This window comes from Pogona vitticeps, chromosome 3 (assembly GCF_051106095.1).
Source record: "Pogona vitticeps strain Pit_001003342236 chromosome 3, PviZW2.1, whole genome shotgun sequence".
NCBI lineage: Eukaryota > Metazoa > Chordata > Lepidosauria > Squamata > Agamidae > Pogona > Pogona vitticeps.
Window position 1 is genome coordinate 204,165,035 of NC_135785.1, and position 27,682 is coordinate 204,192,716.

General features: G+C 42.0%; 1 protein-coding gene across 1 annotated transcript; it reads right to left on the reverse strand.

Annotated features, from left to right (window-relative positions):
• Nucleotides 1-804: 804 nt before the first annotated feature.
• IL10RB (interleukin 10 receptor subunit beta) lies at nucleotides 805-27,682 on the reverse strand. Its single transcript, XM_020796209.3, has 7 exons — nucleotides 27,476-27,682; nucleotides 12,422-12,545; nucleotides 9,010-9,173; nucleotides 5,472-5,644; nucleotides 5,210-5,369; nucleotides 2,951-3,093; nucleotides 805-2,402 (listed from the first exon to the last, which is right to left on the reverse strand). The coding sequence occupies exons 1-7, from the start codon at nucleotides 27,528-27,530 to the stop codon at nucleotides 2,199-2,201; spliced, it is 1,023 nt and encodes a 340-aa protein (XP_020651868.3). The 5' UTR covers nucleotides 27,531-27,682; the 3' UTR covers nucleotides 805-2,198.

Consider the following 27,682-nt stretch of genomic DNA (forward strand, 5'->3'; position numbering starts at 1 on the left):
TAGGCCCTTCAGAAGCTGAAGCTATTCTTCAATAAAGGGAAAAATTAAAAGGCAGGTCTATGAAATCAAGCACGGATCTTTGTGATTTCATACGATTTTTAGATGGGATCCTCAAAACCACCATCAAATTGTAGAACCCATCAAAGTCCACAGACTACAACACAGAAATCATGGGCCCTTCAGCGCATGACTTTGCAGCGGAGCAAAAACATTGATCTGATGATGCACTGACCCTCATGGAGCTGCATGATTTTTTTTTTACAAAGGATCATCCACAGACCACTGTTCAGTCATAGGGGCAATCAGTGCCCACAGACTACACAAAAATCATCAGTCCTTCAGGGCATGGCTTTGCAGTGGTGCAAAAACATATATCCAATACACGGATCCTCATGGAATCCACATGATTTTTATACAGGATTATTACCAAAGTACTCGCCAATCATAGGGGTGATCAGAGTCCACAGTCTACCCATGTTTCCCTGAAAATAAGCCCAGGTTGTATATTAATTTTTGCTCCAAAAAACGCATTAGGGCTTATTTTCAGGGGATGTTTTATTTTTTCATGTGCAACAATCTACGTTTATTCTAATAGTCATGTCATCTGGTTGCTGCACAATGGTGGGTTTCACTTAATGGGCTTATTTTTCAGGTAGGGCTTATATTAAGAGCATCCTGAAAAATAATACTAGGGCTTATTTTCAGGTTAGGTCTTATTTTAGGGGAAACAGGGTACAACACAGAAATCATGGACCCTTCAATGCATGGTATAGCAGTGACAAAAAAATGGATCTGAGGCATGAGTTCTTCATACAATGACATAATTTTTAAACCAGCACCAAGTCATATCTGTAACCACGAACCGCACTACAGAAATCATTTCTGTCTTCTATTGTCCTTTTGAGGTGCAAGCCTACTGCAACCCTTCAGCAAGCAGCACAGTCTCAGGATGTCTGAGTAAAACATGGTAACGAAACACAATGGATCTACGTGTTTCTTTTGTATCACTCCTACTAAATAATTGCCAAATCAGAGGTGTCTTATATACAGTATATGAGATGTGAGGCGAGAGGGTAGAAACTCCCCTGAGTGTCCTCCTCCCTTAGAAAGGAGCAGGAGGCACAAACAGACCCACCCACACCACCCGTCGAGACTATACAACGGGGAGTGGATACCTGTGAGTTAGAATGGGAACTGTCAAAGATGACAGTAGCCACTCAGACAGAGAATTGGAAGAAAGGGGAAGAAGAGAAGAAAGGGGAAGGACCGTCTAGAGGCGGGAATGGGGGAATATAAAAGGAGAGGTAGATGTTTTACCAGGTGGTTGGGAAATTATTTGGGTAGAGGACCCCTGGACTGGAAAATGGGAAAAGGTCTGGGTCCCCAGAGGAAGCCAATTACAGAAGGAGAAAATGGCTCCCACTGCGTCCTCCTTACTGCGGTGAGTCAGAAGCCCGAGAGTGGTGCAGGAGACTCCGAGAGGAAAAGGAGGTGGTGGAAAGGGAGGAGAGAGAGAGGTGGCTATGGCGTCTGGTGGAAGCCCAGCTGATCCTACCATTTTGGAAGAAACACTGCACTGCCTCTGACATGAATGAAGAAAACTATGCTGTTTGTTTCTTTGTGGTTTGAGTAGCAAAATGTGGCTTAGGTCTAAAATGTCTTGTCCTGCTACACAAGAGTTAAAAAAATACTCAAGCAACTAGTTGTTCCTGATTGTGGTTACAAACATTAGCATGCAAGTTATATTAAAAGCAATACTGTGCAGATAGATGCCATCTGCACTCACACATGAAATTTAAATCTGTAGTTACAAACTGAGTGAGTGATACACCCCTCGAAACTCTGCTTAGATTGACATATTTCACTTAAATTAAATCAGATGCACTTAAAAGGAAAACATAGATGAGGATACAACGTAATTTAAACAAGTGGAAACTGAGTAACACTTTGCCTACATTTTGTTTTATAATTAAGGTTTCAGTCTATCAATATACTGTAGATATATAAATAACTCTCAAAACAGAACACAACAAACAAGTTTCTTATCACGTCACATAGCAAAAAAAGTATCTTCTAAAAATCTGTTCACAAAAATAATCGTTTTGAAATCTGTAATGTGCAAATTGTAAACTGCTGCTTTGTAAATGCCACTAAGTGCCTAATGGTGCAGCATGTTATTATTTTAAATATCACCAAAATTATATAGTCTGAATTGTCTTTAGATTGTAGGTTTCTTCCTGGGATATTTTGAGCTGTTGTTTTGCATTGTTCAATTGCTCCTCAGATTCTTTACCACCATTTTTCAACTCCTCTGAAAGGATAGTAATCTTCTCATAGGTATAATCTTCTCCTTGAATCTGAGATGTAAGAAACTGTGAACTGTATGAAGGCTTGTTTAAAAACTGCGGGAAGAAAGACAAATACATTTTTCGTCCATTTCCAGCACTTTCAATAGTTACTTTAAAACAAGATACACATATCGTTTGATGAATGGCTTTCCCAGAGGAATGAAAATCATTAAAATCCTAAATGTTTATATTAAAACATTTTTTAGCTTTTATATTATGAAGCCCACACTAAATGCTACAAACCGTTTATCTCACAAATCAGTATCCTTGCAAGAATTCATAAGTTGAATCATAGCTAGTTTTTTATTCAATAAACTGCTAGTGCTAACTAAGGTTATCACCCACTAATTCAATGGTGGAAATTCCATGGATCCAATTATCCTGTTCTAGTGAACACCCCGTCCCCATTCCTAGGTTCCAGAAGGTCACATCAGGGCAAAAGGGAGCCCTAGGGAGTTTCAGAACCTGAAACGGGGGAATGGGAAGCTTTCAATTATCTCCAGCGCCTGGATCTGATTTATGCTGGTGTAACAGCACCAGTATTTTGCCCAATATTTAATAGAGGTTAAAGGACCATATTTACAAACCATAAAAGAACAAACCTCTTTGAAATGCTGTGGCAAAGAATAAGAAGGAAAGAAGACATATTTGATACGTCGATAAATACGGAAAATCATAAAGCAGCAGCAAGAAAATAATATCAATACTAATGGTAGGATAAGGATCAGTAGCACTGGATTTATACCTGTAAGAGAAAAGAGAAAAATCTCAAGTCTTTATTCATTGAGAAGTATATGATTGACATGTATAAATAGAGTCGTATCATTTTGAACCAACAACCTTTTGTTTTAAAAGCTAAGTACTTCATAATATTTTTCATTACAAATTACAACCATAGGACTTAAATTTGCATATAGCTGCACAGAAGAAATGAAAATATTTTCCCCCATTATTTGTTTGTCTCATTCTAAGTGAAGATAATATACCAGTCCCATTTAAGGGCCACTTTAATTCATTCATGCCTACAAGATTTAACTTTCTGTTCTATATTCAACTTTTTCTAATTGATATTTAAATAAACTTACAAAACACAGATGGGAAGTATGCTGCTTGCTCACCCTCAGCTTATATGGGAGACAGTGCCAATATGTGAAGTTAGTAGAATTCACTTCTGTGTCTGTAGAGTATGGTGTGCCTCAGACTTCACTGGAGGTATGAATCTACTCTGTAGCTTAGTCCCAGCTTTACAGGACCTACCTGGGATACTGAACTGACCCTCTCTCCAAAATAAATCCATCATTTTTGCTCAAACTGACTACAACTAAGAATCAATAAGCTGCTTAAAATCAGAGTCACCAACTGCTGCTGTATATCTGGATCTGTATATCTGGATCAAGGTACATCAGCAATTACATTGCTGATGTACCTTGGAATATGTGGCAGTGTTATTGAAACTGATTTAAAGTCATGTGGCAGTCACATAGTATTTGAATTACTGTGTGCATTCCCCTTGGAGCAACTTTTTATCCAGTGTTTTTCAATTGCTGAACTGATGTTGGAGACTACACTTGCAATTTAAATTGTGTTTATTTAAAGTACAGTATTGCTTTTTCAAGACATTGTCAGACAATGATGTTTACATAACAATCTTGGAGCTCTGTGTCATGCCCAAGAAACCAACATTTTGAGCTACTAATTTTTGTTATGTTACCACCTATGAATTTGTTTAATATTTCTAAGTGGCATAGCTAGAAATAAGTTAGTTTTTATATATTCGCGAAGGCTTTCACGGCGGGGATCTAATAGTTGTTGTGGGTTTTTCGGGCTCTTTGGCCGTGTTCTGAAGGTTGTTCTTCCTAACGTTTCGCCAGTCTCTGTGGCCGGCATCTTCAGAGGACAGCACTCCAAAGCACAGAATGCTGTCCTCTGAAGATGCCGGCCACAGAGACTGGCGAAACGTTAGGAAGAACAACCTTCAGAACACGGCCAAAGAGCCCGAAAAACCCACAACAACCAAGTTAGTTTTTATTTTAAAAAGAACAGCTCACTGGCTTTGTAACACTGCTGATTGGAGAATGTGGGGAAGGGGGAGAGAGAAGGAAAAGGGGATTGAAAACTACATGTCACCAAAGCTTCTTTCCTTTCTTCTTCTCTTTCTCCCCTTCTTCTCTCCCCTCCTCATTCCCAAAGGAATGACCCTCTCAAGCTGAGATGGAGAAATAGTTTAGCTCTTGAAAAAAGGAGACAGGATCACATCTCAAAAGGGTTTTATTTAAAAAAAAGAGTAAATGCACATTTATTTCCTCAGTGCAATCCTTTAAGACTGCCTGTGAATCAGTAAAGTAGACTGGATTTTTTAAAAAAGGCCACAAGAGTCCAATATGATACAATGATAATTAGCATTCAAAAAGATGGGCGAAACCAATTCAGGAAAAATTTATGCCAACAGAGGTGTTAATATATGGTGAATCACTAGAAATTAAATTGATTCAACATCAGAGTTAAAATGAATAACCCTCTGGCAAAAGAGCAAAAATATGGGTCCCTCTCAAGAAAACCATAATTCCTTGTCAAAATAATTCATGCTTCCACATGCGTCATGAATTTACCTTTTCTATATCAATTTAAAAGATGCTAAGTCTGATTTGAATACAGGGCTTTTTTTAAACTAATGTAACCAGCTTTTCCCCCCTAATGTAATCAGACATAGGATAAAACTGCATGATTTATAATAGATTTTATAAAAGTGATTTTTATAAAGAAGTTGATGCTTTCTTTAATATGATCTGTATGTGGTGAGGAAGAGTACAGAATTTTTAATAGTGTTTCTTATGGGCAGGCATTTAATCAAAAAGCATTACCAGCATAAGATGCATTACTTGTTCTGACACAAAAAGGTTCACTCCATTCTCCACTTTTATTGAACTCTTCAATAAATGCTTGAGCCTTAAGGCAATATGTTGTCCCAGGTTCCAGGCCAGATATGGTTTCAAAAGTGAATGATGTATTTAATTTTCTATCCTAACAGGAGGAAATACAACATTACAGCAGGAAGGAAACTGAAAAGACCACTCACACATCACAACAGGAAACCACATATCCAGAAACTCTAGTAAGCATTACCTGTTTGTCACTATAGTTTTTCTTCCAGATGTGAATCCTGTAAGCCACAGTACTATAAAAAACTTTTATGGAATATCTTGCACCGTTATGTATAAAATAAGGATCTGTGAGCTGTACACTCAAGACACTAGGTTGTGAGACTTCAACTTGTATATCAGGTGGACTAATCTTTGCTGAAAGAGAGAGAGAGAGAGATAAAAGAGACATAGCATGAAACAGATGGTGGAAGTAGCTGGTTACCCCTAGATCTTTACACACAGGATTGTGATATAGATGAAGAGAGTGAGAGAGCACCATGACCAAATATGTGGGGCAAATGAAATTTAACTGAAACCAGGTAGCCCTTTTGAAAGGGAAGGTGAGGCTGAAGGTCAGATTTTTACAATAAAATGTAGATTTTAAGGAAGAAGTAAAACATGTTGTTGTTATGTGCCAAAAGTCAATTTGGAAGAAGCTATAAGAAAAGACAGGATAATTACAATGATTACAAAGGGAGAATATTATCCAAACTTCCCCCAAAATATTAGGTTTGAGGCAAGGTGGTTCCATATTACAGTGGTGCCTTGACTTACGACCATAATCCATCCATTCCAGAAGATGGACGTAACTTGAAATGGTCGTAGGTCAAAGCACAATTTCCCATAGGAATGCACTGAAATGCAATTAATCCATTCCAGACAAAGAAAAAAATTACCAAAAAAAAAAAAAAATCACTGCAAAACTCATTGGAAACGCGATTAATCCCTTCCGGCCAAAGGGGAGGTGGGGAAGGAAAGCAATCAAGTGTGCAAGACCCATCGGAAATGCACAGAAAACAAACGGAACAGATCAGAAATGCACAGAAATCAAAGGGAGCAGACTGGAAATGCAAAGAAAACAAAGGAAAAAGCAAGGGAAGCATGCAAGACACATTGGGAATGCACAGAAAACAAACGGAGCAGGTTAGAAATTGAAAGAGAACAAAGGGACCAGGTCAGAAATGCACAGAAATCAAAGGGAGCAGATGGGAAATGCAAAGAGAACAAAGCAAAAAGCAACCACCACCCCCAAGACCCATTGGAAATGGGGGAAACACCCAAAAACAAACAAACCCCCCAAGACCCATCACAGCACGGAAACATAACCTCCCAGCCCAAATCCATGCTGCAAAACACCCAGAAGTTTTTAAAAAGCAGAAAACAGCACTCTACCTTATGAGGTGGCCTCCTACGATTGCACACTCTCTAACTGCTGGGTGAAAGAGCTACAAAGAAGCAGCCTCGTCGCTACCTACAGTTAGCTATTTGATTTTCCCACCCTTTCTCCCTGCCTTTTTTCTGTTTGTAAATGGAAGCTTCGGTCACAAGTAGAAGCAAAATTTTGCTGCCAGAGCTGGTTGTAAATTGAAATGGTCATAAGTAGGGGCGTTAGTAAGTCGAGGCACCACTGTGTAATGTTATTGGTATGTCTGGATCCCATGTATTCCAAATCAGTTTATGTGCTCTCAGAATGATATGATAATTCATATAAATTCCAAAGTGCAGTTAGTAATCCAGCTTTAAACTATATAAAAATAATTGTCAAACTAAATACAGTGGACCCTCGACTTACAGACGACTCCACTTACAGACTTTTCGAGTTACAGACTTCTCTGGCTGCAAAATTTAGGTTCGACTTGCAGCTGGAGAATCGACCTACAGACTGGGAAAAAACCCCAAAATGGCACAAAAATGGCCGGTTACGGATTAATCGGTTTTCAATGCATTGTAGGTCAATGGAGACTCAACGTACAGACTTTTCGACCTGCAGCCACTGTTCCAGTACGGATTAATTCCGTAAGTCGAGGGTCCACTGTAGTTCAGTTCCTTCTGGTCTAGTTTCCTTTAAACTTACCCAGCCCCCCCTTTTTTGTCAGAGTGTGGGTTTGGAAAAAAAATACCTTTATAAAAACAAATATAAATAGCACTGTGCCACTGGTAAAAGCACACAGAATGGCCAGAAAAACTAGCAAAATTAGAAACACTGATATGGAACCTGTAAACATGAGCTTTGAAAATCAGTTACTAAAATAGTTCTTGGCTAATGTTGCCCAAGTAAGTCAAATACATGCAAGCAAAAAATGAAAATATTCTATTGCAGGAGTCCCCAACTTTCTTCACCCCACAGACTGGCTGGGGAAGGCAGGGCACCCCCCGCGCTCATGTGCATGCATGAACTAACGCGTGCTCATGCACATGCACAAATGGTGGTGCGGCACTTGTGTGGGTGCTCGTGTGCATGCACAAATGGTGTGGCGCTCGCACGGGTGTGCTGAAATGCATGCACATGTGCAAATCAGCTGTGTGGGGGTGAGTGTATGTGAAGGGTGGCGTGGGAGGTCTGTCTCCGCGGGTTCATCCAGCTCAGGCCTGGACTGGCACCAGGCCATGGACCAGGGGTTGGGGACCTCTGTTCTATCGGACGCAGCCAGACAGAAAGGCCCCCTGGAAGTAAAAAGAGGCAAAATCCTAAGAGGACACTAATCCAATCAAGGGTATCATGAGAAAACTCCTTTATTTCCATGAAAAGCACCAACATTTTATTAATCTTTAATCAAAGCTAAAAACAACTTGATCACATTCTGTTCCATAATTTTCTAGAATAATGTATTTCAATACTGTGTTCAAATTTAAATTTCTTTACTATAATTTGTCTGTATTGTAACTCATCAGTATGATACTTTTTAAAAAATGAATTAGGTGAATGGTAGAAATGGGCACAAAGCTTGGTTCGGAGGTTTGTGCTGGTTCAGATTTGTGGCTCCCTTCTCCCACCTCCCCAGCCAATGACTCGCCAGATAGTGCATGCTTCTGCCCTCCTCCTCTTTGGCTGTTCAACCAGTCTCTGGCAGGAGCACAGGCTTCCCTACCCTGCCTCCTTGGCTGATCACCCACTCAGACAAGGAGTCAAGACAGGCAAATCCATGCTCCTGCAGGGGACTGGTCAAACAGCCAAAGAGGAGGAGGAGGAGAGTATGCTCTGATTGGTGAATGGGTTATTGGCCAGGGAGGTAGGGGAAGGGAACACGCTGTGCCACATGTACAACCCGGCACAAACCTCTGAACCAAAGTTTGTGCCTATTTCTAATGAATAGTTTTAAAAATGATTAAACAGAGAAAAAGAGAAAGACAGTGAGATATATGACCTCAGAGATGTCTTTCCAGAAGAATTGTACAGCTATTGTCTTTCCAATACTGGAAATTAAGAGAAAAGAGCTATTCAAGGAGGGTATTAAGGGAGTAGTGTGGGAGGGGCTGACAGTCTGAAGGATCTACATCTTTCCTAGCTCCTCAATATGCCCGAAACATGACTGTAATTCGCAAGTCAGATGGTGCCCCCTGGAGTAGGCACAGGCTAATTCCTTCCTGCTGAAACCAATCCATTAAAAGATGAGGGGAAAACAGAGTTGCAGGGGGGAGACATCAAAGTGAAAAAATGCCACTGCTTCCCACCATCTTGGTGCTATTTTTTACGGTGGAAAATGAAATAAGAATATAATAAATAAACTAGAATGACTTACTGTCTGCAAGTGGTGTGAAGGTGATGCATACCCAGTTTGATGTATTATTTTGAAACTCAGTTCTGACTCTCAGAAAGGAAGAACCATATATTTGAATTCTTGAAACATTACATTCTGTGACTTCAGTTCTGTTGCACAAGTCAGTGAATGTATTGTCATAATCTCTGTGAAAAGAAAGATTTAATATATTATCTATGAAAACAAGGATATCACTGTTAAAGTCAAGCACTAGATTATGGTGTTATTTTTCATTCTTACCCTTCTGTATTTGAATTTTGTTTTTTAAAAAATCTGAAAACAATTATTAGACTTGGTTACAAAATTAACCATACACTCCCCTGCCTTACCAACATCAGTTGGGATTACTCCCATATATGTGGGTACAGGTTTAAAGCCTTAATCGTTTAATTCTACACTTACATTTTACTTTGTGAATTAGAATTTTATGTTGAAAAACACTACCTTTTGATACGTGATAAAACCAAATTAATTTTTGGTTCTACTTCACTTCAAATTTCTGTTCAGCCCCAATGGCTCACTGACTAGGTCACATCTTTCTTATTTATGAAATCAGATCATTATAGACTTAAACTGCAGTTTTAAAAGAACATCCATGTTCCTAAAATTACTTATGACATGATTATATCAGGTGTATTCTTAAACTTTAAAAGTAGACTGGGTTTCCTGCAGATATTTCATGCTTACCCTTCAGTTTGCCTCCAAAGACCAGGAACTTTGAGTGATGCAAAAATGTCACAGCATTAAAAGGGTGTCTTAAAAGACTGGGCAAATAGAAACACAGGCTTTCTATGAAAATCTAGGTATAATTTAGGATGCCAGTCTTGTTCTAGACTAGGGTAGATCAAATATAATCAGCGGGCCATATGCAGCGCCAGCATCATTTTTGTGCTCACAGCACCAATATATTTTTGCTCAGAGAGTACCTTTGGAGGGCATTTTTTTTCATATTCTCATTTTAATTTTTAAAAGTAATTTTTTTCATCATGGCACTTAAGGGGATTTTTCAGTTTTAAAAATCACTTCTTTTTTAAATTAACAAAAACCTGCTGCAGCAACCTTTACAATACATAGCAACTGCATTATTATTTTTTTTTAAATGCAAGTTAGAGTGTGTGTGTGTGGTCCCCCCCCCGTTAATTCTGGACAGTGGCCTTCAGTCCCATGGAGATTATCCACCCTTTTTCTAGATCCTACATATCACAGAAAATGCTTCTGCCCATCTGTTGTCACATTCTTCTTCATACAAGTAGCTAGAGCAGCTGGAGTCAGAGCTTGGCCTCCTTTAGTCTGAGCAAACCTCCCAAGAGTACTTTAAAAATGCATTATATTTTACTATGAGGATTTCACTGAACAGGCTTTCAGATGTTTTATTTTTCAAAAATCAAAGTATTTTATTCAGTGGTTTGTGATTCTATATTTTGAGTAGCCAGTAAACTAGTCACTTCAAATTTTAAAACAAATGGATACAGTAAATTAATTCTTCAAAATCAAACAAGTTAAGGTACTGTGGGTGATTCCAGGTGGCCAATGCCCGGTACTATCGGATAAAAACAACAATAAGCAACAACAACAAAAAAAACACCTATGCAGCTATTTCATTTTTCTCTCTTTCAAGGTGTTTCTGTGGTAAGAGACAGGAACCAGTGGGAAGGAAAATGCAGAGAGGTTTCAAATAAAAGACACTGCCAGCTCAATATCACATAAAATTTCAAGAATGGGGCAGTAAGATTGCACAATTAAATAACAAAAACAACTTTATCTAGAGGCACTGTAGATCATGTGCAGCATGAAATATGGGAAATGCAGTTGACCCAGACAACAAAAAAACAATGCGCCAAAGCAGAGTGATTGAAGGATGAATCACACGTTTTAAAGTGCACTGTAATCACTGTAAGTGTTGTTTCACCATGGCAAACCCTAAAGCCTTTAAAGTGAAATCTCACAAACTCTCATTACCCCAGCTTCCAAAACGACAGCTTTTGAATCTTTGGGAGGATTGGTCTTTTGCGTGAGAGCAACATGTTTTCAACCTGAATGACCTCCAAGTTTTTACATCCCAATTCTCGTCAGAATCCTCATCTAAACTGCTTCAGGATCCTTGCTTGTCCATAATCCCACTTAGCAAAGATGGGGACTTGAGTTCCGGAACTCGCTGTCAAGTGGGACTTAAGTCACACTGGTGACTCAAATCACAACTTGGAAAACACCCAGCCCCTCAGGGTTTTTTTTTTTTCCTGGTGAAAAAATCTTGTTTGGACTTAAGGCTTGGGACTCAAGATTCAAATATTTACCAATATCCCCACCAATTACAGTATTGTCCTGAATTCTCATTTGGGAGAATGACATAAAGTACCTCCTATTCTTTGCATAGAAGGGACTCCTATTTCTATTAGTTAAGCATCTCCCTGTTCAGCTAATCTAAGGCAACGGGGACATTAAAATTACGCTAAACCCTGTTGTGGCATCCACCCAGGTCATGAATATTCATATGCTATCTGCATAAACCAATGTGAGTGCTGGAGGGGTGGAATCATGAGATTTAAGTGACTCAGCAGGAGGAGGGGGAGTTTAGATAGAGAGCTAGGAGACTGAGAGTTCGAGAGAGTGGATGAGATTGGGAGTTTGAAAGTTTTGGAGTTTGGGTGGGAGAGGAATAAAGGAGAATGTCTGTTTAAGAATTAACAACACTGCTTATTCTGTCAACATCTGTAACAATAAACAATCTGTATTTGGTTCTTTTTAAATGACATATGGCCTGGACCTCAATTATTAGTAATAGGTAATGTTGATGTAACCAACTGGTGGCAGCTGAGGGGCATGTAGCGTGAGCTCTTAGTTTGGTGAAACAAATGGGCCACGTGGGGATCGTGACACATGTTTCCAATTACAAATCCCAATTAAACAAATTAACAGTAGCAATGTGATAGGGATGACACAAAGTTGACACACAAAAAGTAGTGGTCAGGGTATTCTTTCCTCCAATTTAGTACTTAAATTTACCCTGCAAGGATACTTTGTGTAGGGTGATCATCTGTTCTTTGTGGTTGTACCATGGTGAAGTAGAGTATGTTCTGGGGTATATACTACGTACCTTCAAATTAATCTTTGTGGAAAATACTCTCACTGGATTTATTTCAAACATAGATGAACTGTTGTGCATGACGCCATTAATGAACTCATGTGCAACACCGCTCCAACTTCTTAAAATAAATGTCTATCCAAATTTGTTTGCCAGTGAATTAACCGGAAAATTAGTCCAATGAAAAAATAAGTTGCATATGGTTTCAGTTGTACATAAATTCACCAATAATGAACAAGGCAGCATAACAATGTAACATAAATATTTCAAAACAATATTACTAAAATTATTAGGCAGTTTCCTCACACATACTTCCTATGTTGAACTCTGTAAGTGACATTTTCTTTGTGAAAGTTAGGTGGATCCCATTGGAGAATACTCTCAAGCATATCTGAATGAACTCTGAGATTTTGAGGTTCTGGTACGATTCCATAGGCTGCAATGTATAAACATAACATACTGTTAATACATAAATTTCACTTTTTTAGTCAAATTCTTTCACTAACTGCATGGAGCTCATGCCTTTAAACATGCATAATATATAACTGATTAATTCTTTGAGCAGACTCCTCATACACACAGTGGTAACAAATGTACATAAAGATACCATAGCATAGATAAAATGATGATACATTCTCCTGTACTTCTGTTCAGCCTGAAAATGAGTCAAACCAGTCGTGCATTTTCCGTAAAGGACATTTTTACTCAGTCTTGAAAAATACCATGAATATTAAAGATGCTACAGGATATTCGCCTTTCATCCTGTATAAATCAAGTCAATTTTTTTTGCTTTGATTTGAAGGTATTTTAAAAACTTTATTAATAAGTGTATACCTTGGTTTTATAATGAAAAAGAGTAAAAGTGGCTTATAAAATATATAAATAAATAAAACAACCCACTATTAAGAATAGATTAGCCATCCTTCAGTCTCAAGAGACTATGGTAGCGTGCTCTGTATGGAGGACTTGGAACAGCAACGCTGTATGCGAAGCTAGAGTGTCTTCTCCAGAGCACGAAGCCTGGGTAAAATAATACGGATGATAGGCTGTTACCCAAGCAGCAAATCCCCCCTCTCCACATCGCTGAAATAGTCCAATGGAAAGGCAAGAGCTAATACAACTGGTTCCTGCAATGTTGCAGGAGTTGCCAGAACGACACAAACTGCCTCCGGGACTCCAGCTCTGGATTTTGCCTTGAGGTTAACTCCTGAAGCCTCTTCCATCAGTGGATATAGCCACAAGGCAGTGGAGGTTTGAAATTGGAGTTTTCCTTCTCCTTATTAAGGAGAACTATTAAGAATAGTTCCCAAATAAAAATGGCATGATAGAGCAAAATTTAAAGGAACCTGGACCAGCAATCAATAAATTAAGCATAAACAGAATCAATAAATTAAGCAACAAAGCAAAAGGAAAGGAAAGTATGCTGCTTATATTCTGCCTCATAGTATTTAAAGCACTCTCTGGGCGGTTAACAATTTTTTCTACAGGGTACACATCCCCCCCCCCCCCGTAAGCTGGGTACTCAATTTACCAAACTTGGAAGGATAGACAGTTGAGTCAACCTTGAGCTAGCTACCTGAGTCCAGGATCAAACTCAGGTCATGAGCGGAGTCTTGACTGCTGTAGTACTGCAGTTTAATCACTGTTCCACAAGAGTGGACAATAACAACACATGCATACTCAGGGCTGGTCTTATAAGCTATTTTTTCTTTTAGGTAGCCTAACTAGCAAGATGGATACTGCAGATTCTACAGACTGCATAGCAGACAATTGCTGTTGTAAAACACAAGAATATGACATAATTTTTCAAGATAATATTTCTGTTCAGCTTGAAAATGAATCAGCAGTGAATTTTCCAAAAAAGAAACTTTTACGCAATCTTGGAATCTACTGCAAACATTAAAGGAACTATGACTCACCGAAGCACTTGACTAAGCACACTAGTTTCTTTATGGACAGCAGTTGCTGGATTACTGGATTTTAAAAAAACATCTCAGCTACCACAAAAGTGTAAACTAGAAAGTGTTCCATTTTGACATCAAAATGTTCTGTTACAGTAAAGGAAACATAGATAGTACTTGGATCCTGAAAGCCATTTTCATGATCCTTCCTGTCAGGTTAGAATGATTAAATACAGTGGCATTGGATAGTATTTGATGGTTTTTTAAAAATTGAAAATGCCAGTGGAACATAGTGGCCACAGTCTAGCCACTTTAGATACTTTTAAGACTTATTTACTTCAGTAGATTTTTATTGCAAATAAATGTACTTTAGATCATAGCCATTTATGCTGCTTTCGAAGTGCAAAAACAATCTCAAGAAGTGAGATTTAATAATGGAACTCAGGTCCTTTCAGTAGGGAACCTGTAATTTTTAATTTCTCCTAAATTGCCATGGTTACAAGTGATGCCAATAGATTTCAGCCATTGTAAAAAAAAAACTTTTGCAAGGCATTCTTCTATGTAGGGCTTACAATTTAACGATGTTTAGCTGTGGCACTGTTTCCTTGAAAAACTTCAGTGGAGCTTTAACTACTGACTGTGTTAGGGGGAAAAAAAGATGAGATTAATTTATTGGTACCTTAATATTGTTAAGCACCTGCTAAGACCAGTATACTATCTGAGGGTCCTGTACTATCCCCAGAAACATCAAACCTAACTTCCTGCTGTCCTCCCCCTCCCGGTTGTTATTTCTTGCTTGCTCCTTCCCTTTTCAAGCATGTAAGCAATGATATGAGTCACTGGAGCAACAACCTCCACTTCCCAATGGTGTCTCCACTGCCTGTCAACAATGCCCAGTTTGCCCCAGAGGAGAAATCAGGTGACTGGGCAGTGGTGACAGTGGCAAGGAGACATACCAGCCAACTCAGAGAGGGAAACTCTACTGAAGGGAACTTGTCAAAAGGTCATATGAAAGCCTCATGCCAACACTGCTATCAAGTTATCAGGAAAAATGAATAATTAGTTTAACTGTCACCAACTGAGAGCCCCTAGATGTGCTGGACTACAACCCCCATTCTTCTTATATACCACAGGGATAGCTGCATTAAATTATTGTCATTACGTATTGTCTGCTCAGAGAAGCTGATGGCTGAACTTCTCCCTAAGAGTCCTATTGAAATACAGTGGTGCCTCGCTTAGCGATTGCTTCGTTTAACGATGTATTCGCTTTGCGATGGGTTTCTTTGAGAACATTTCCCCATCGTTTAACGATGTTCTCTATGGGGGAATTTCACTTAATGATGTCCGTTTTCGATCATTTAAAAGTGTCTTAAAATGTTTGGAACATGTTTTAAATGCTTGGATTCGGTAGTCCACCTTGTGAAACCTATGCACACTTAGTTTGGTTTTGTTCTGAGTCTTCGTTAATTTTTGGTGATTTTTTGTTTTCCCCATTTAAATCCATTGGACGGACAGTCCAATGGTTTTCAATGAGGGAAAAAACAAAAAATCACCAAAAATTAACGAAGACTCAGAACAAAGTCAAACTAAGTGTGCATAGGTTTCACAAGGTGGACTAACTATTCCAACCATTTAAAACAGGTTTCAAACATTGTAAGACACTTAAAAATGAGCGAAAACAGACATCGGAAAGCCATTCAAAAGCACTGAAGTGCTTTTGAATGGCTTTCCCTTGGGGGAAACATTGTTTCACTTAGCGATGTTTCCTATGGGGATTTTCACTTAAGGACGGCAATCCGTCCCTATTGGAACGGATTAACTCATTTTCAATGCATTCCTATGGGAAATGGTGTTTCGCTTAACAATGTTTTTCCATAGCGATGGTTTTTTGGAACCAATTAACATCGTTAAGCGAGGCACCACTTGTACATCGGACTCCAAGGAGAAATCAGAAGCCTTTGTTCCTCACAGCTAGCTTTTATCTCAAAGGGGATAATTCCAGTATGATCCAGAGGAATATTTTACACCTTGTACAACTTTTTCTTCTTCTGAATATTTTTTAACTTGTTTACACCCCCCATGCAATACAGATAAACTGAATGTCCAGGAAAGTCTTTACTTTTCTTCTTTTATTGAATGATATGCAAACAGATACAGTATGTTATGCTGTTATTTGTATCCCAAAGAACTTCACTATAAAAACCTATAGTGCTATAAGAATGTGTATAAGAAAATGTAATGAACTAGATGAAAAATATAAGTTAGTGTTCTAACAAAGCTTAAAAATTCTTTAACAAAAATAAATACGGTGCTTAAAAGGAAATCATAAGACCATAGCTAAAGTGTTATAAAAGTATTTAAGAATAAAAAGTATTATCAACAGGGCTTGAAAAATTTTAGAATGTCTCACCAGTCAGTCAAAAATTTCACCAATCAGCATGACCGGAGTATAGCTTTGCAATTTATTGGGATTGGGAATCACTGATTTATACCCTCTGACTTGGGTTGCTTTATTACTTGCATGCCTGTGGGGTCATGAAGCCTATACTTTGAATGCCTTTCTTTTGAATGTCTCCAGCAAAAATAAAACTGAAAGCGAAAGCCCCTGGCTTCTTTAGGAGCCATGATTCCCTCCCACCCCATATGTGTTCTCGTTTGGTTGAAATTGGGAGTGGAGTAGAGAATCATATTCTCCAGCATGGGACTACTCTACATTCTCCTGCAGAGCTATATTTCTATGTGCTACTCAAACTCTTTTCTCATGAGAAGAGGGCAGTTTTCCTTTTGCAGTGGGAGGGGAGGACTGCAGGATTAGAGAGAGAGAGAGAAAGAGAGAGACAGAGAGAGAGAGACAGGTGGAAGGGAAGGAGGCAGGCAGGGAGGGAGCTGTGACTCATCCAGCAGCATTTTTCATTCGTCACAGATGAGTGGACGTGTGCATTTTTCAAGCCCTGATTATCAGATATATTCTCTAAATTATAAAAGTTTAACTCTCAATTGTCATATATATATAAATATATGTAATATTTCATAAACAAAAAATACCAAACTTTGATGGAATGCATAACAAAATTATGACAGTTGCTGCTTTGTTAATACAGTACAGTGGGGTCTTGAGTTACGAACCGCCCGAGGTACGAACTTTTTGAGTTACGTACTTCTCCATCCGCAAAAATCCATTTTGACTTGTGGATGGAGAATTGAGGTACGAACCCAAAAGTTTTTTTAAAAAAGCGGGAAAGCACCTGGAGCCGGGTGGCGGCGGCGCGGCGAGAGGCGGCAGCGCTGCTCCTGATCCGGGATTGGGGCACCTCGGGGCTTTCCGGCCGCCAGAATTCCAGCCCAGCTGGGGCCTCTGCCTGTCCTGGGTGGGCCCCGCTGAGCCGAGCTCCGGCGGCGGTGGCAAAAGGCAGCGGCGAGGACGGAGGGATGGCACTGGCGCTGGGAGGGCTCCACGCCGGGGAACAAGGCGGGCGCGGGCGGTGGGTGATGGGAACAGGGGCTGGGGAAAGAGAGCGAGGAGGGCGAGTGCGGCGCGGTTGGGTGGGCGATGGCTGCCTAAATGAAGGGAAGCCGGCTGGGGCTATAAACGGAGGCCGGGCGGGGAGGGAGGGAGCGCCGCGGGGGCCGGCTGCCTGTTCTACCTTCCTGGGCTGGGGCCGTAAATGGAGGCCGGGCGGGGAGGGAGGGAGCGCCGCGAGGGCCAGCTGCCTGTTCTACCTTCCTGGGCTGGGGCTGTAAATGGAGGCCGGGCGGGGAGGGAGGGAGCGCCGTGGGGGCCGGCTGCCAGTTCTACCTTCCTGGGCTGGGGCTGTAAACGGAGGCCGGGTGGGGACGGAGCGCCGCGGGGAGCCTTGATGGCTGGGCACCGTGTGCTGCTGCTGCTCCCATCTCCACCCGGCCCATTCCCCCGGAGCTCGGAGGAAATGGCTGGGCTGCCTGTTGCGCCTTCCTGGGATTAGAAAATATCCCCCTCTAGTGGCAGAAGGCGGAACAGCACCTTCCCATTACTTTCTATGGACGGTACAGAGCAGATACGGATTACAATGGTTTTCAATGCATTCCTATGGGAATGCAGATTTTGACCTACGAACGTTTTGACTTGCGAACCACCTTCCAATACGGATTAAGTTCGCAAGTCAAGACCCCACTGTATTTTAATCGGCTACCTGAATCACACCAAAAATCCATCATGTCTAGCCCTCTGTCTCCAGCAGTTGCTAGCCAGATGCCCCAATAACTTTTAAAGCACAATATGGTGGAGGCTGTCATCCCATTGTTTCTTAAATTAAATTTGATAAAGTAGATATATAATGTATTTGAGCCTGAGTATGCCATTTTGCTTATTACAGTAACCACCAACAGATTTATTCTAGTTATAGCAGACTGATTCCAAACGTTGTCATGTTATGGTGTGGCACCAAATAAAAGATTCAACTGGGCTGAACTGAACTGAAAAATAGTCAACAATTCTGGATACACCTCAATGAAGGGTTACTATAAAACGTCTGATGCAGTGACCTAATTCAGCTGACATGTACACACCCAGGAGTCATGTCAATACCACAAGCACAGATTAAAAACATAATATGAGATCCAGCAGTAAAAAGAATCAATCCACCCTCCCATCTTTAGCAATAACTCAGATGAAACTGGTTTGAATAAACAGGTATTTCCTTAGTAGAGAGAAGGGCAGCAGAGAGGGGGGCAGCCTTCTCTGAGCAGAAAATTCCTCAGTCTAGGCCACTGAGAAGCCATCTTCTTCTATCCCACTGTTGGGGTCACGAAATGAGAAGGCTGATGGGCTTTGTGATCACAAGTAATTAGGATACCAAATAGTCTCTTAGAGATAGAAGTTAAAGAAGTAAGCCACACACAGGGATGTCTGCCAGCAGTGCGACTAGTCTGAGGAAGCAGAATGAGGTGTCTTCTGCCCTGCCCCCCCAGGAGGACTGTGCTTTTATTAACCTTACAAGCTCACAGATAGTTGACAGAGTTCAAATAGGACAATGGTTACATAATGCCATTATGATTGGCCCAAGGAAAGACAATTAAGCAAGCTCTCTGTCACCTATGAGAAAGAATAATGGTGGGCAGTCATGCCCCTCAGAAGTAGCTGTGACATCATCCAGGAGGTTTTGCCCTCTACTGTAGATTAAGCCAACATCTTAGCAACCTTGGGAATGGCACCCCCACACCCCACCAAACATATCTGCAAGACAAGAATTCTTCAACTAAGACCAGTTTAGTTAATTGTGTTAATAACTGTCTACAAGGCTCTTCTTGATCTTGGGAGCCATGATTCCCTCCCACCCCACTTTGGCACAGCCAAAGTGAAATGGAGATCTCACTTATGAATGGAGGTTTTGTTTGCACAAAGTATTCCATCCCCTCTCAATTATTCTGGCAAATCCCTCATTCCAATACAGCTTCACCCACCTTTCTGAAGGGTTTTCCAAACCCTCAGAAGGGCTGGAGTGTACATACAACCATATGAACAATCTTCCACTCATTCAAGTCTGGATCTGTGTGTGTTTAGTCGTTTAGTCGTGTCCGACTCTTCGTGACCCCATGGACCAGAGCACGCCAGGCCCTCCTGTCTTCTACTGCCTCCCGGAGTTGTGTCAGGTTCATGTTGGTTGCTTTGCAGACACTGTCCAGCCATCTCATCCTTGGTCGTCCCCTTCTCCTCTTGCCATCACACTTTCCTAACATCAAGGTTTTTTCCAAGGACTCTTTTCTTCTCATGAGATGGCCAAAGTACTGGAGCCTCAGCTTCAGGATCTGTCCTTCAAGTGAGCATTCAGGGTTGATTTCCTTTAGAACTGATAGGTTTGTTCTCCTTGCAGTCCAGGGGATTCTCAAGAGCCTCCGCCAGCACCACAATTCAAAGGCATCAATTCTTCGGCGGTCTGCTTTCTTTATGGTCCAGCTCTCACTTCCATACATCACGACAGGAAAAACCATAGCTTTGACTATTCGGACTTTTGTTGGCAAGGTGATGTCTCTGCTTTTCAAGATGCTGTCAAGATTTGTCATCGCTTTCCTCCCAAGAAGAAGGCGCCTTTTAATTTCAGGGCTGCTGTCTCCATCTGAAGTAATCATGGAGCCCAGGAAGATAAAATTTGACACTGCCTCCATATCTTCCCCTTCTATTTCCCAGGAGGTGATGGGACCAGTGGCCATGATCTTAGTTTTTTTGATGTTGAGTTTCAGACCGTTTTTTGCACTCTCCTCTTTCACTCTCATTACAAGGTTCTTTAATTCCTCCTCACTTTCTGCCATCAGAGTGGTATCATCTGCATATCGGAGGTTGTTGATATTTCTTCCGGCAATCTTAATTCCGGCTTGGGTTTCTTCCAGTCCAGCCTTCCGCATGATGTATTCTGCATATAAGTTAAATAAGCTGGGGGACAATATACAGCCTTGCCGTACTCCTTTCCCAATTTTGAACCACTCAGTTGTTCCATGACCAGTTCTAACTGTTGCTTCCTGTCCCACATATAGGTTTCTCAGGAGACGGATAAAGTGGTCAGGCACTCCCATTTCTTTAAGAACTTGCCATAGTTTGCTGTGGTCCACACAGTCAAAGGCTTTCGCATAGTCGATGAAGCAGAAGTAGATATTTTTCTGGAACTCTCTGGCTTTCTCCATAATCCAGCGCAAGTTAGCAATTTGGTCTCGAGTTCCTCTGCCTCTTCGGAATCTAGCTTGTACTTCTGGGAGTTCTCGGTCCACATACTGCTGAAGCCTACCTTGGAGGATTTTGAGCATAACCTTGCTAGCGTGCGAAATGAGTGCAATTGTACGGTAGTTGGAGCATTCTTTGGCACTGCCCTTCTTTGGGATTGGGATGTAGACTGATCTTTTCCAATCCTCTGGCCACTGTTGAGTTTTCCAAACTTGCTGGCATATTGAATGTAGCACCTTAACAGCATCATCTTTCAAGATTTTAAATAGTTCAACTGGAATGCCATCACCTCCACTGGCCTTGTTGTTAGCCAGGCTTTCTAAGGCCCACTTGACTTCGCTCTCCAGGATGTCTGGCTCAAGGTCAGCAACTACATTGTCTGGGTTGTCCAGGATATCCAAATCTTTCTGATATAATTCCTCTGTGTATTCTTGCCACCTCTTCTTGACGTCTTCTGCTTCTGTTAGGTCTCTCCCATTTTTGTCTTTTATCATGTTCATCTTTGCGCAAAATGTTCCTCTAATATGTCCAATTTTCCTGAACAGATCTCTGGTCTTTCCTTTTCTGTTATCTTTCTCTATTTCTTTGCATTGTTCATTTAAGAAGGCCCTCTTGTCTCTCCTTGCTATTCTTTGGAAGTCTGAATTCAAGTTTCTGTAACTTTCCCTATCTCCCTTGCATTTTGCTTCCCTTCTCCTCTCTGCTATTTCTAAGGCCTCGTTGGACAGCCACTTTGCTTTCTTGCATTTCCTTTTCTTTGGGATGGTTTTCGTTGCTGCCTCCTGGACAATGTTACGAGCCTCTATCCAAAGTTCTGTCCACCAAATCTAGTTCCTTAAATCTGTTCTTTACTTCCACTGTGTATTCATAAGGGATTTGGTTTAGATTATACCTGAGTGGCCCAGTGATTTTTCCTAATCTCTTCAGTCTAAGCTTGAATTTTGCTATGAGAAGCTGATGATCAGAACCGCAGTCAGCTCCAGGTCTTGTTTTTGCTGACTGTATACAGCTTCTCCATCTTTGGCTGCAGAGAATATAATCAATCTGATTTCGATATTGCCCATCTGGTGATTTCCATGTATAGAGTCGCCTCTTGTGTTGTTGGAAAAGAGTGTTTGTGATGACCAGCTTATTCTCTTGACAAAACTCTATTAGCCTTTGTCCTGCTTCGTTCTGAACTCCAAGGCCAAACTTCCCTGTTGTTCCTTTTATCTCTTGGCTCCCTACTTTAGCATTCCAGTCCCCTAGAATGAGAAGAACATCTTTCTTTGGTGTCAGTTCTAGAAGGTGTTGTAAATCTTCATAGAATTGTTCAATTTCAGTCTCCTCAGCAATGCTGGTTGGTGCATAAACTTGGATTATTGTGATGTTGAATGGTCTGCCTTGGATTCGTATTGACATAATTCTATCATTTTTGAGATTGTATCCCATTACAGCTTTTCCCACTCTTTTGTTGACTATGAGGGCTACTCCATTCCTTCTACGGGATTCTTGCCCACAATAGTAGATATGATAATCATCTGAGCTGAATTCGCCCATTCCTGTCCATTTTAGTTCACTGATGCCCAGGATGTCAATGTTTATTCTTGCCATCTCCTGTTTGACCACCTCCAGCTTCCCAAGGTTCATAGATCTTACATTCCAGGTTCCTATGCAGTATTTTTCTTTGCATCATTGGATTTTCCTTTCACTTCCAGGCACTTCCAAAGCTGAGCGTCCTTTCGGCTTTGGCCCAACCACTTCATTAACTCTGGAGCTACTTGTACTTGTCCTCCGCTCTTCCTCAGTAGCATGTTGGACGCCTTCCGACCTGAGGGGCCCATCTTCCAGCGTCATATCTTTTAGCCTTTTGTTTCTGATCATGGGGCGTTCTTGGCAAAGATACTGGAGTGGCTTGCCATTTCCTACTCCAGGTGGATTGCGTTTAGTCGGAACTCTCCACTATGTCCTGTCCGTCTTGGGTGTCCCTGCACGGCATAGCCCATAGTTTCTCTGAGTTACTCAAGCCCCTTCGCCACGACAAGGCAGCAATCCATGAAGGAGAAGTCTGGATCTAGGTCTATGCAATTTCTAACTATTTTTAAAAGATCAATCAATATATACAGCCTGTGAAGGATTTTTTGGATTTGGGTGTCCCTGTTGTTTATGAGATTTCATGTTCATGTGGTTTGACGCATGTATGATAGGGAGAAGCACTGAAATCTAATGCAAAGCACATCAGTGCTCTCTTAGATTGGGTAAGGAGAGAAAGTCTGCGTTAGCAAAACAAAGCTGGGAAACTGGGCATAGAGTCTGCTTTAATGAAACAAAAAAGCTGTTTCAGTCACACTCTAGGAATTCGACACTGATAAGGCAGCCTTTAGAGTTACAGTTGTAATCAAAATTCTTCAACCCCCTCCCAATTACAAATCAGGCTTATTGTCAAAATTTACAGACTTTTAGCTGTTTGCAATGAATAAACTTTTTAAAAAGCAACTGAAATAGCTCAACACAACAAATGGTTCTAACGTTTTCTCCAAATTCAACTAAAAATGCAACTTTTAAGGAATTCTGCTGTCTCGAAATTATTCAAACCATTCATGGCAAGCATCTTTAGTACTTAGTAGAGCACCCTTTTGCTGGGACATGGTGGCGCTACAGGTTAAACTGCAGAAGCCTCTGTGCTGTAAGATATGTAGATCTTCAGCTGTAAGTTCGAATCCACGTGACGGAGTGAGCGCCCGTCACTCGTCCCAGCTCCCGCCAACCTAGCGGTTCGAAAGCATGCAAATGCAAGTAGATAAATAGGGACCACCTCGGTGGGAAGGTAACAGCATTCCGTGTCTAAGTCGCACTGGCCATGTGACCACGGAAGATTGTCTTCGGACAAAACGCTGGCTCTATGGCTTGGAAACGGGGATGAGCACCGCCCCCTAGAGTCGAACACGACTTGACAAAAATTGTCAAGGGGACAATTGCATACTCTTATTGGAAGCCACCCAGAGTGGTCGACCAGACCAGATGGGTGGGATAGAAATCAAATAAATAAATAAATAAATAAATAAATAAATAAATAAATAAATAAAGGAAGGAAGGAAGGAAGGAAGGAAGGAAGGAAGGAAGGAAGGAAGGAAGGAAGGAAGGAAGGAAGGAAGGAAGGAAGGAAGGAAGGAAGGAAGGAAGGAAGGAAGGAAGGAAGGAAGGAAGGAGAGATGCTCTGACAAGTAACATGGGCCAAAACCACTGATGGCTTTGTATGTGAGTGTCAAAACCTTGAACCTGATCTGGGACCCCATGGGCAACCAGTGGAGGTGAGCCAGAACTGAAATGATGTAGTCAAATTTACTTGCGCCAACCATCAGTCTGGCTGCTGCATTCTAGACCTGTTGAAGTCTACAGATCAGGTTCAAGGGAAGCCCCATGTAGAGGGCATTGCAGTAGTTGATCCGGGAGATGACCAGGGCCTGTACCAAAGTCCTGAGGGAGTCTTCGTCTAGGTAGGGGTGAAGTCGGGCCATTAGCCTAAGCTGGTTGAAGGCTGATCTGGACATGGCTGCAATCTGGGACTCCCAAGAGAGAGCCGGGTCCAGAAGAACACCCAAATTATGCACTTCATCTCTAAAATGAAGGGGAGTACAGTCCAGCCTAGGGACGATCTCCCCTAACCTATCGGAGGTCCCCCCAGGAGCAAAATCTCTGTTTTGTCTGGGTTCAGTTTGAGCTTGTTAGCCCTGGTCCATTCCAGTACTGCAACCAGGCAATGCTCCAGCATCTGGATGGCATCTACTGCAGAGGTGATAACGGAGAGATATAGTTGAGAGTTGTGTGTCATCAGCATACTGATGACATCTTACTCTAAAACTCCTGATGACCTCCCCCAACAGCTTAACATAGATATTAAAGAGCACTGGGGATAGTGCCTATCATTGAAGAACCCCACACATAAGGGTCCACAAGGTGCTGACACCTCCTCCCCTACCTGAACTCTCTGGACATGGTCCTTGAGGAAGGATCAGAGCCAGCTCAATGCTAAGCCCCCAATCCCAACCTCAAAGAGCCTGTCCAGGAGGATACTGTGGTCAATGGTATCAAAAGCCGCTGGGAGAAGTACCAACAGGGTGCATCTGCCCCTGTCAGCTTCTCTTAAAAGGTCATCCTGCAGCACAACCAATGTTATCTCAGTACCCTGTCACAGCTTGAATCCAGACTGGAATGGTCAAAGTAATCCTGCTCCTCCAGGTATGACTGCAGCTGATTGGCCACCACCCTGCCCGGGACTGGTATGTTAGCAACAGCAACTGAATGGAAATTGTTAAGCTTGTCTAACGCTAACTGGTTGTGTTTGATGATGGGTTGGATGATGGTTTCATTTAAGTGGAAGGGAAACATTCCCTCCCTCAGTGATGAATTAATTATGTTCACAACCCAATCAATGATACCCCCCCTATGTGGCTCTGATCAGCTCTGGAGTGGAGACAGCTTTTGAGGGCGATCATGTCAACCGACAAGGTCGTCTCCACATACCATATCTCAATGTGGGCTTCAACAGGGTCATCTATCAGATCAGCCAGAAGCTCTCCCATAGCCTGCAAGGGTGGACCGTTTTCACTGGTCCATTCTCCCCACGGAGGGGGCTCGTGACAGACAGGTTGAATCTCAGTAGGAAGTGATCTGCCCATTACAGAGGCCGGGAGTTCACAATGCCTACCCTCAGATCACTATCCACCTTTGCAGTCAAGAACACCAGGTCCAGAGTGTGGCCAGCTGAATGTGTAGGGCAGATAACATGTTGGGATAGGTTTATGGCTGTCATGGCACCCATGAATTCCAGGGCCGGGCCAGATAGTTCTAGTTCAGCATGGATGTTGAAGTCCCCAGCTGTCAATAGTCTGGGTGACCTCAACATCCATGCTGAAATGAACTCGGCCAGCGCTAGCAGGGACACTGCTGGGTCACGGGGAGAACGGTACACAGCACCATTCCAAACCTATCATTGTGCCCCACAGTCAGGTGCAAACTCTCTAGGCCTGGGCTCCAAAGTTAGGCGATCCTACTGGCATGTATAGAGTCTCTGTAGACTATTGTGACCCTTCTCCCTCCCCATCCAATCTGTCCTGATGCTGCATGGTATAACCTGGGGGGCACATCTGAGAGAGGGCCACCCCTCCCAGATTGCCCATCCAGGTATCCATGATACACTAGGGGCTCCTACTTTTTGCAAGTCAGAAAAAAAGGACTTTCCTCCATGTGATCAGTTCATTCATTCATGTAAAAATGGGGTACATGTCCATAGGTAGTGTTTTGGTGACATAGGCAGTTGAGGTGTGATGTTCAGGACTGTGGGAACACCTGACCCCACATTTTTCCCTCTGGACTCTCCTCCAATTATTTTTTTATTTTTAATTTTGACACATATGAGATTAGTACTAAATCACCTTATCACTAAAACTGACATATAAATAGCAAAGCTTTGCAGGTTAAGCCAGTCATTCTTAACTCATTACCAAATGTTGTTTCTACTGTTGTTGCCTTTAGCCACTAATCATTGTTGCTGTTTACAGAACAATGCTTCAAAAGAAAATAACTGAATACCAAACAGAGTCCTAAATCATTGCTAGGTGTGAAATGCAACCAAACACCACTGTCCCTTTATCTTAGACCCCTGAATGAATGTTTTGCCATGTAGTCTCTATGTTCTCATTCTTATGTCTGAAGAAGTGGACATGTTCCATGAAAACTCACATTAAAATACAGTATAGCAGTTAGTCTTTAAGGTGCCACAACAACGTTGTCCTTTTCGTTTGTTTGTTTTTCTTGTTCACATACTTGTACAGCCTAACGTTGCCAACACTTTGAAAATTAGTTTAGTGTTAGATCACCTTTGGGTGAAAGAATTTAAAAAAAACTATGAACAAGTTAAGAAGAATGTTGGAATGCTGCCATCTTTTCTGGAACACTGTACAACCCTTTCAAAACAACTTGACTTGACATAAAAAGACCAACAGATGCAGGACTAGAGAAAAGGAAGGAAGGAAGGAAGGAAGGAAGGAAGGAAGGAAGGAAGGAAAGGAGGAGGCTGTGGGCTGAAATATGAATCATATTAAATTGAGTGTGAACACTGAATTCCTGAAATCAATCTGCAAGTCTGTGTGATGATGAGTGCGAATTCAGCCGTAATATAAGCTGTGAATCAAATCAGAGTGATTCAGCCTCCCAGTAAAGTTGCATTGGGACTAGGAAGCCTATGGTTCAATTTCCAGTCAGTGTTGGCCACCTGGGCCATTGTAAGTCACCCCTTGAATATCTCACAAAAGACATCTTGAAAACTCTGTTGGGGTTGCCAGTAATGGCACACAACAACAACGAACTACAGACAGGTTACTTTTATAGACTACAACTCCCATAATTCTCCAGCAAGCATGGCTGGAGATCCTGAGCGCTGAAGTCCAAAACTGCAACTTGACCAAATCCCCACAGAATCCATGATCAAAGCCCCACGGTATCCTTGGCTTCACGATAGTTTTGATCGCTGAGAGGCTATCTGCCCGGGGAAGCTGTCTTTGCCTCGCCGCTGCTGCCACCTCCCCCGATCCCTTCTGAATTGTTCCCCACCGAGGGCGGCATTTAATCCGGCCCGTCCCACACCAGGCGGGAAGGGGAGACCCCACAGAAACCCTGCCTCCTCAGTTTGTCCGGAGAGGAAACTGCCGCTCCCTGCGCTTCCCCGGCCTTTGCCCCTAGAACGACCCAGCGAAACCCCGGCCTAGACGAGCCCCGCCGCCCCGCCCACCTTACCTGCCCAGAGGAAGACGCCGCAACAGAGGAGGCAATGCCAGGCTCCCCGGGCCATCGCCGGGCTACGCGGCTCCCCGGACGCCGTGCGTTCGTCTGAGGGACGGGGCACCCGCGCCGCGCCAGCCTCAGGGTCGTCGTCTTTTCTTGGATTTCTTCTGGCTTGGCGAAGGGATGTCCTATTCTCACGCCCCGGTCGTCTCCCTCTTC

Bases quoted from the DNA above. Each gene is read 5' to 3' on its own strand.
- IL10RB (XM_020796209.3), bottom strand. From the start codon at position 27,530: ATGGCCCGGGGAGCCTGGCATTGCCTCCTCTGTTGCGGCGTCTTCCTC. The intron at 9,174-12,421 runs GTATGTGTGAGG...TTCTTTTCACAG, and splicing joins TACAGAGTTCAACATAGGAA to AGATTATGACAATACATTCA. The intron at 2,403-2,950 runs GTTTGTTCTTTT...TTCTTCCCGCAG, and splicing joins TGCCACAGCATTTCAAAGAG to TTTTTAAACAAGCCTTCATA.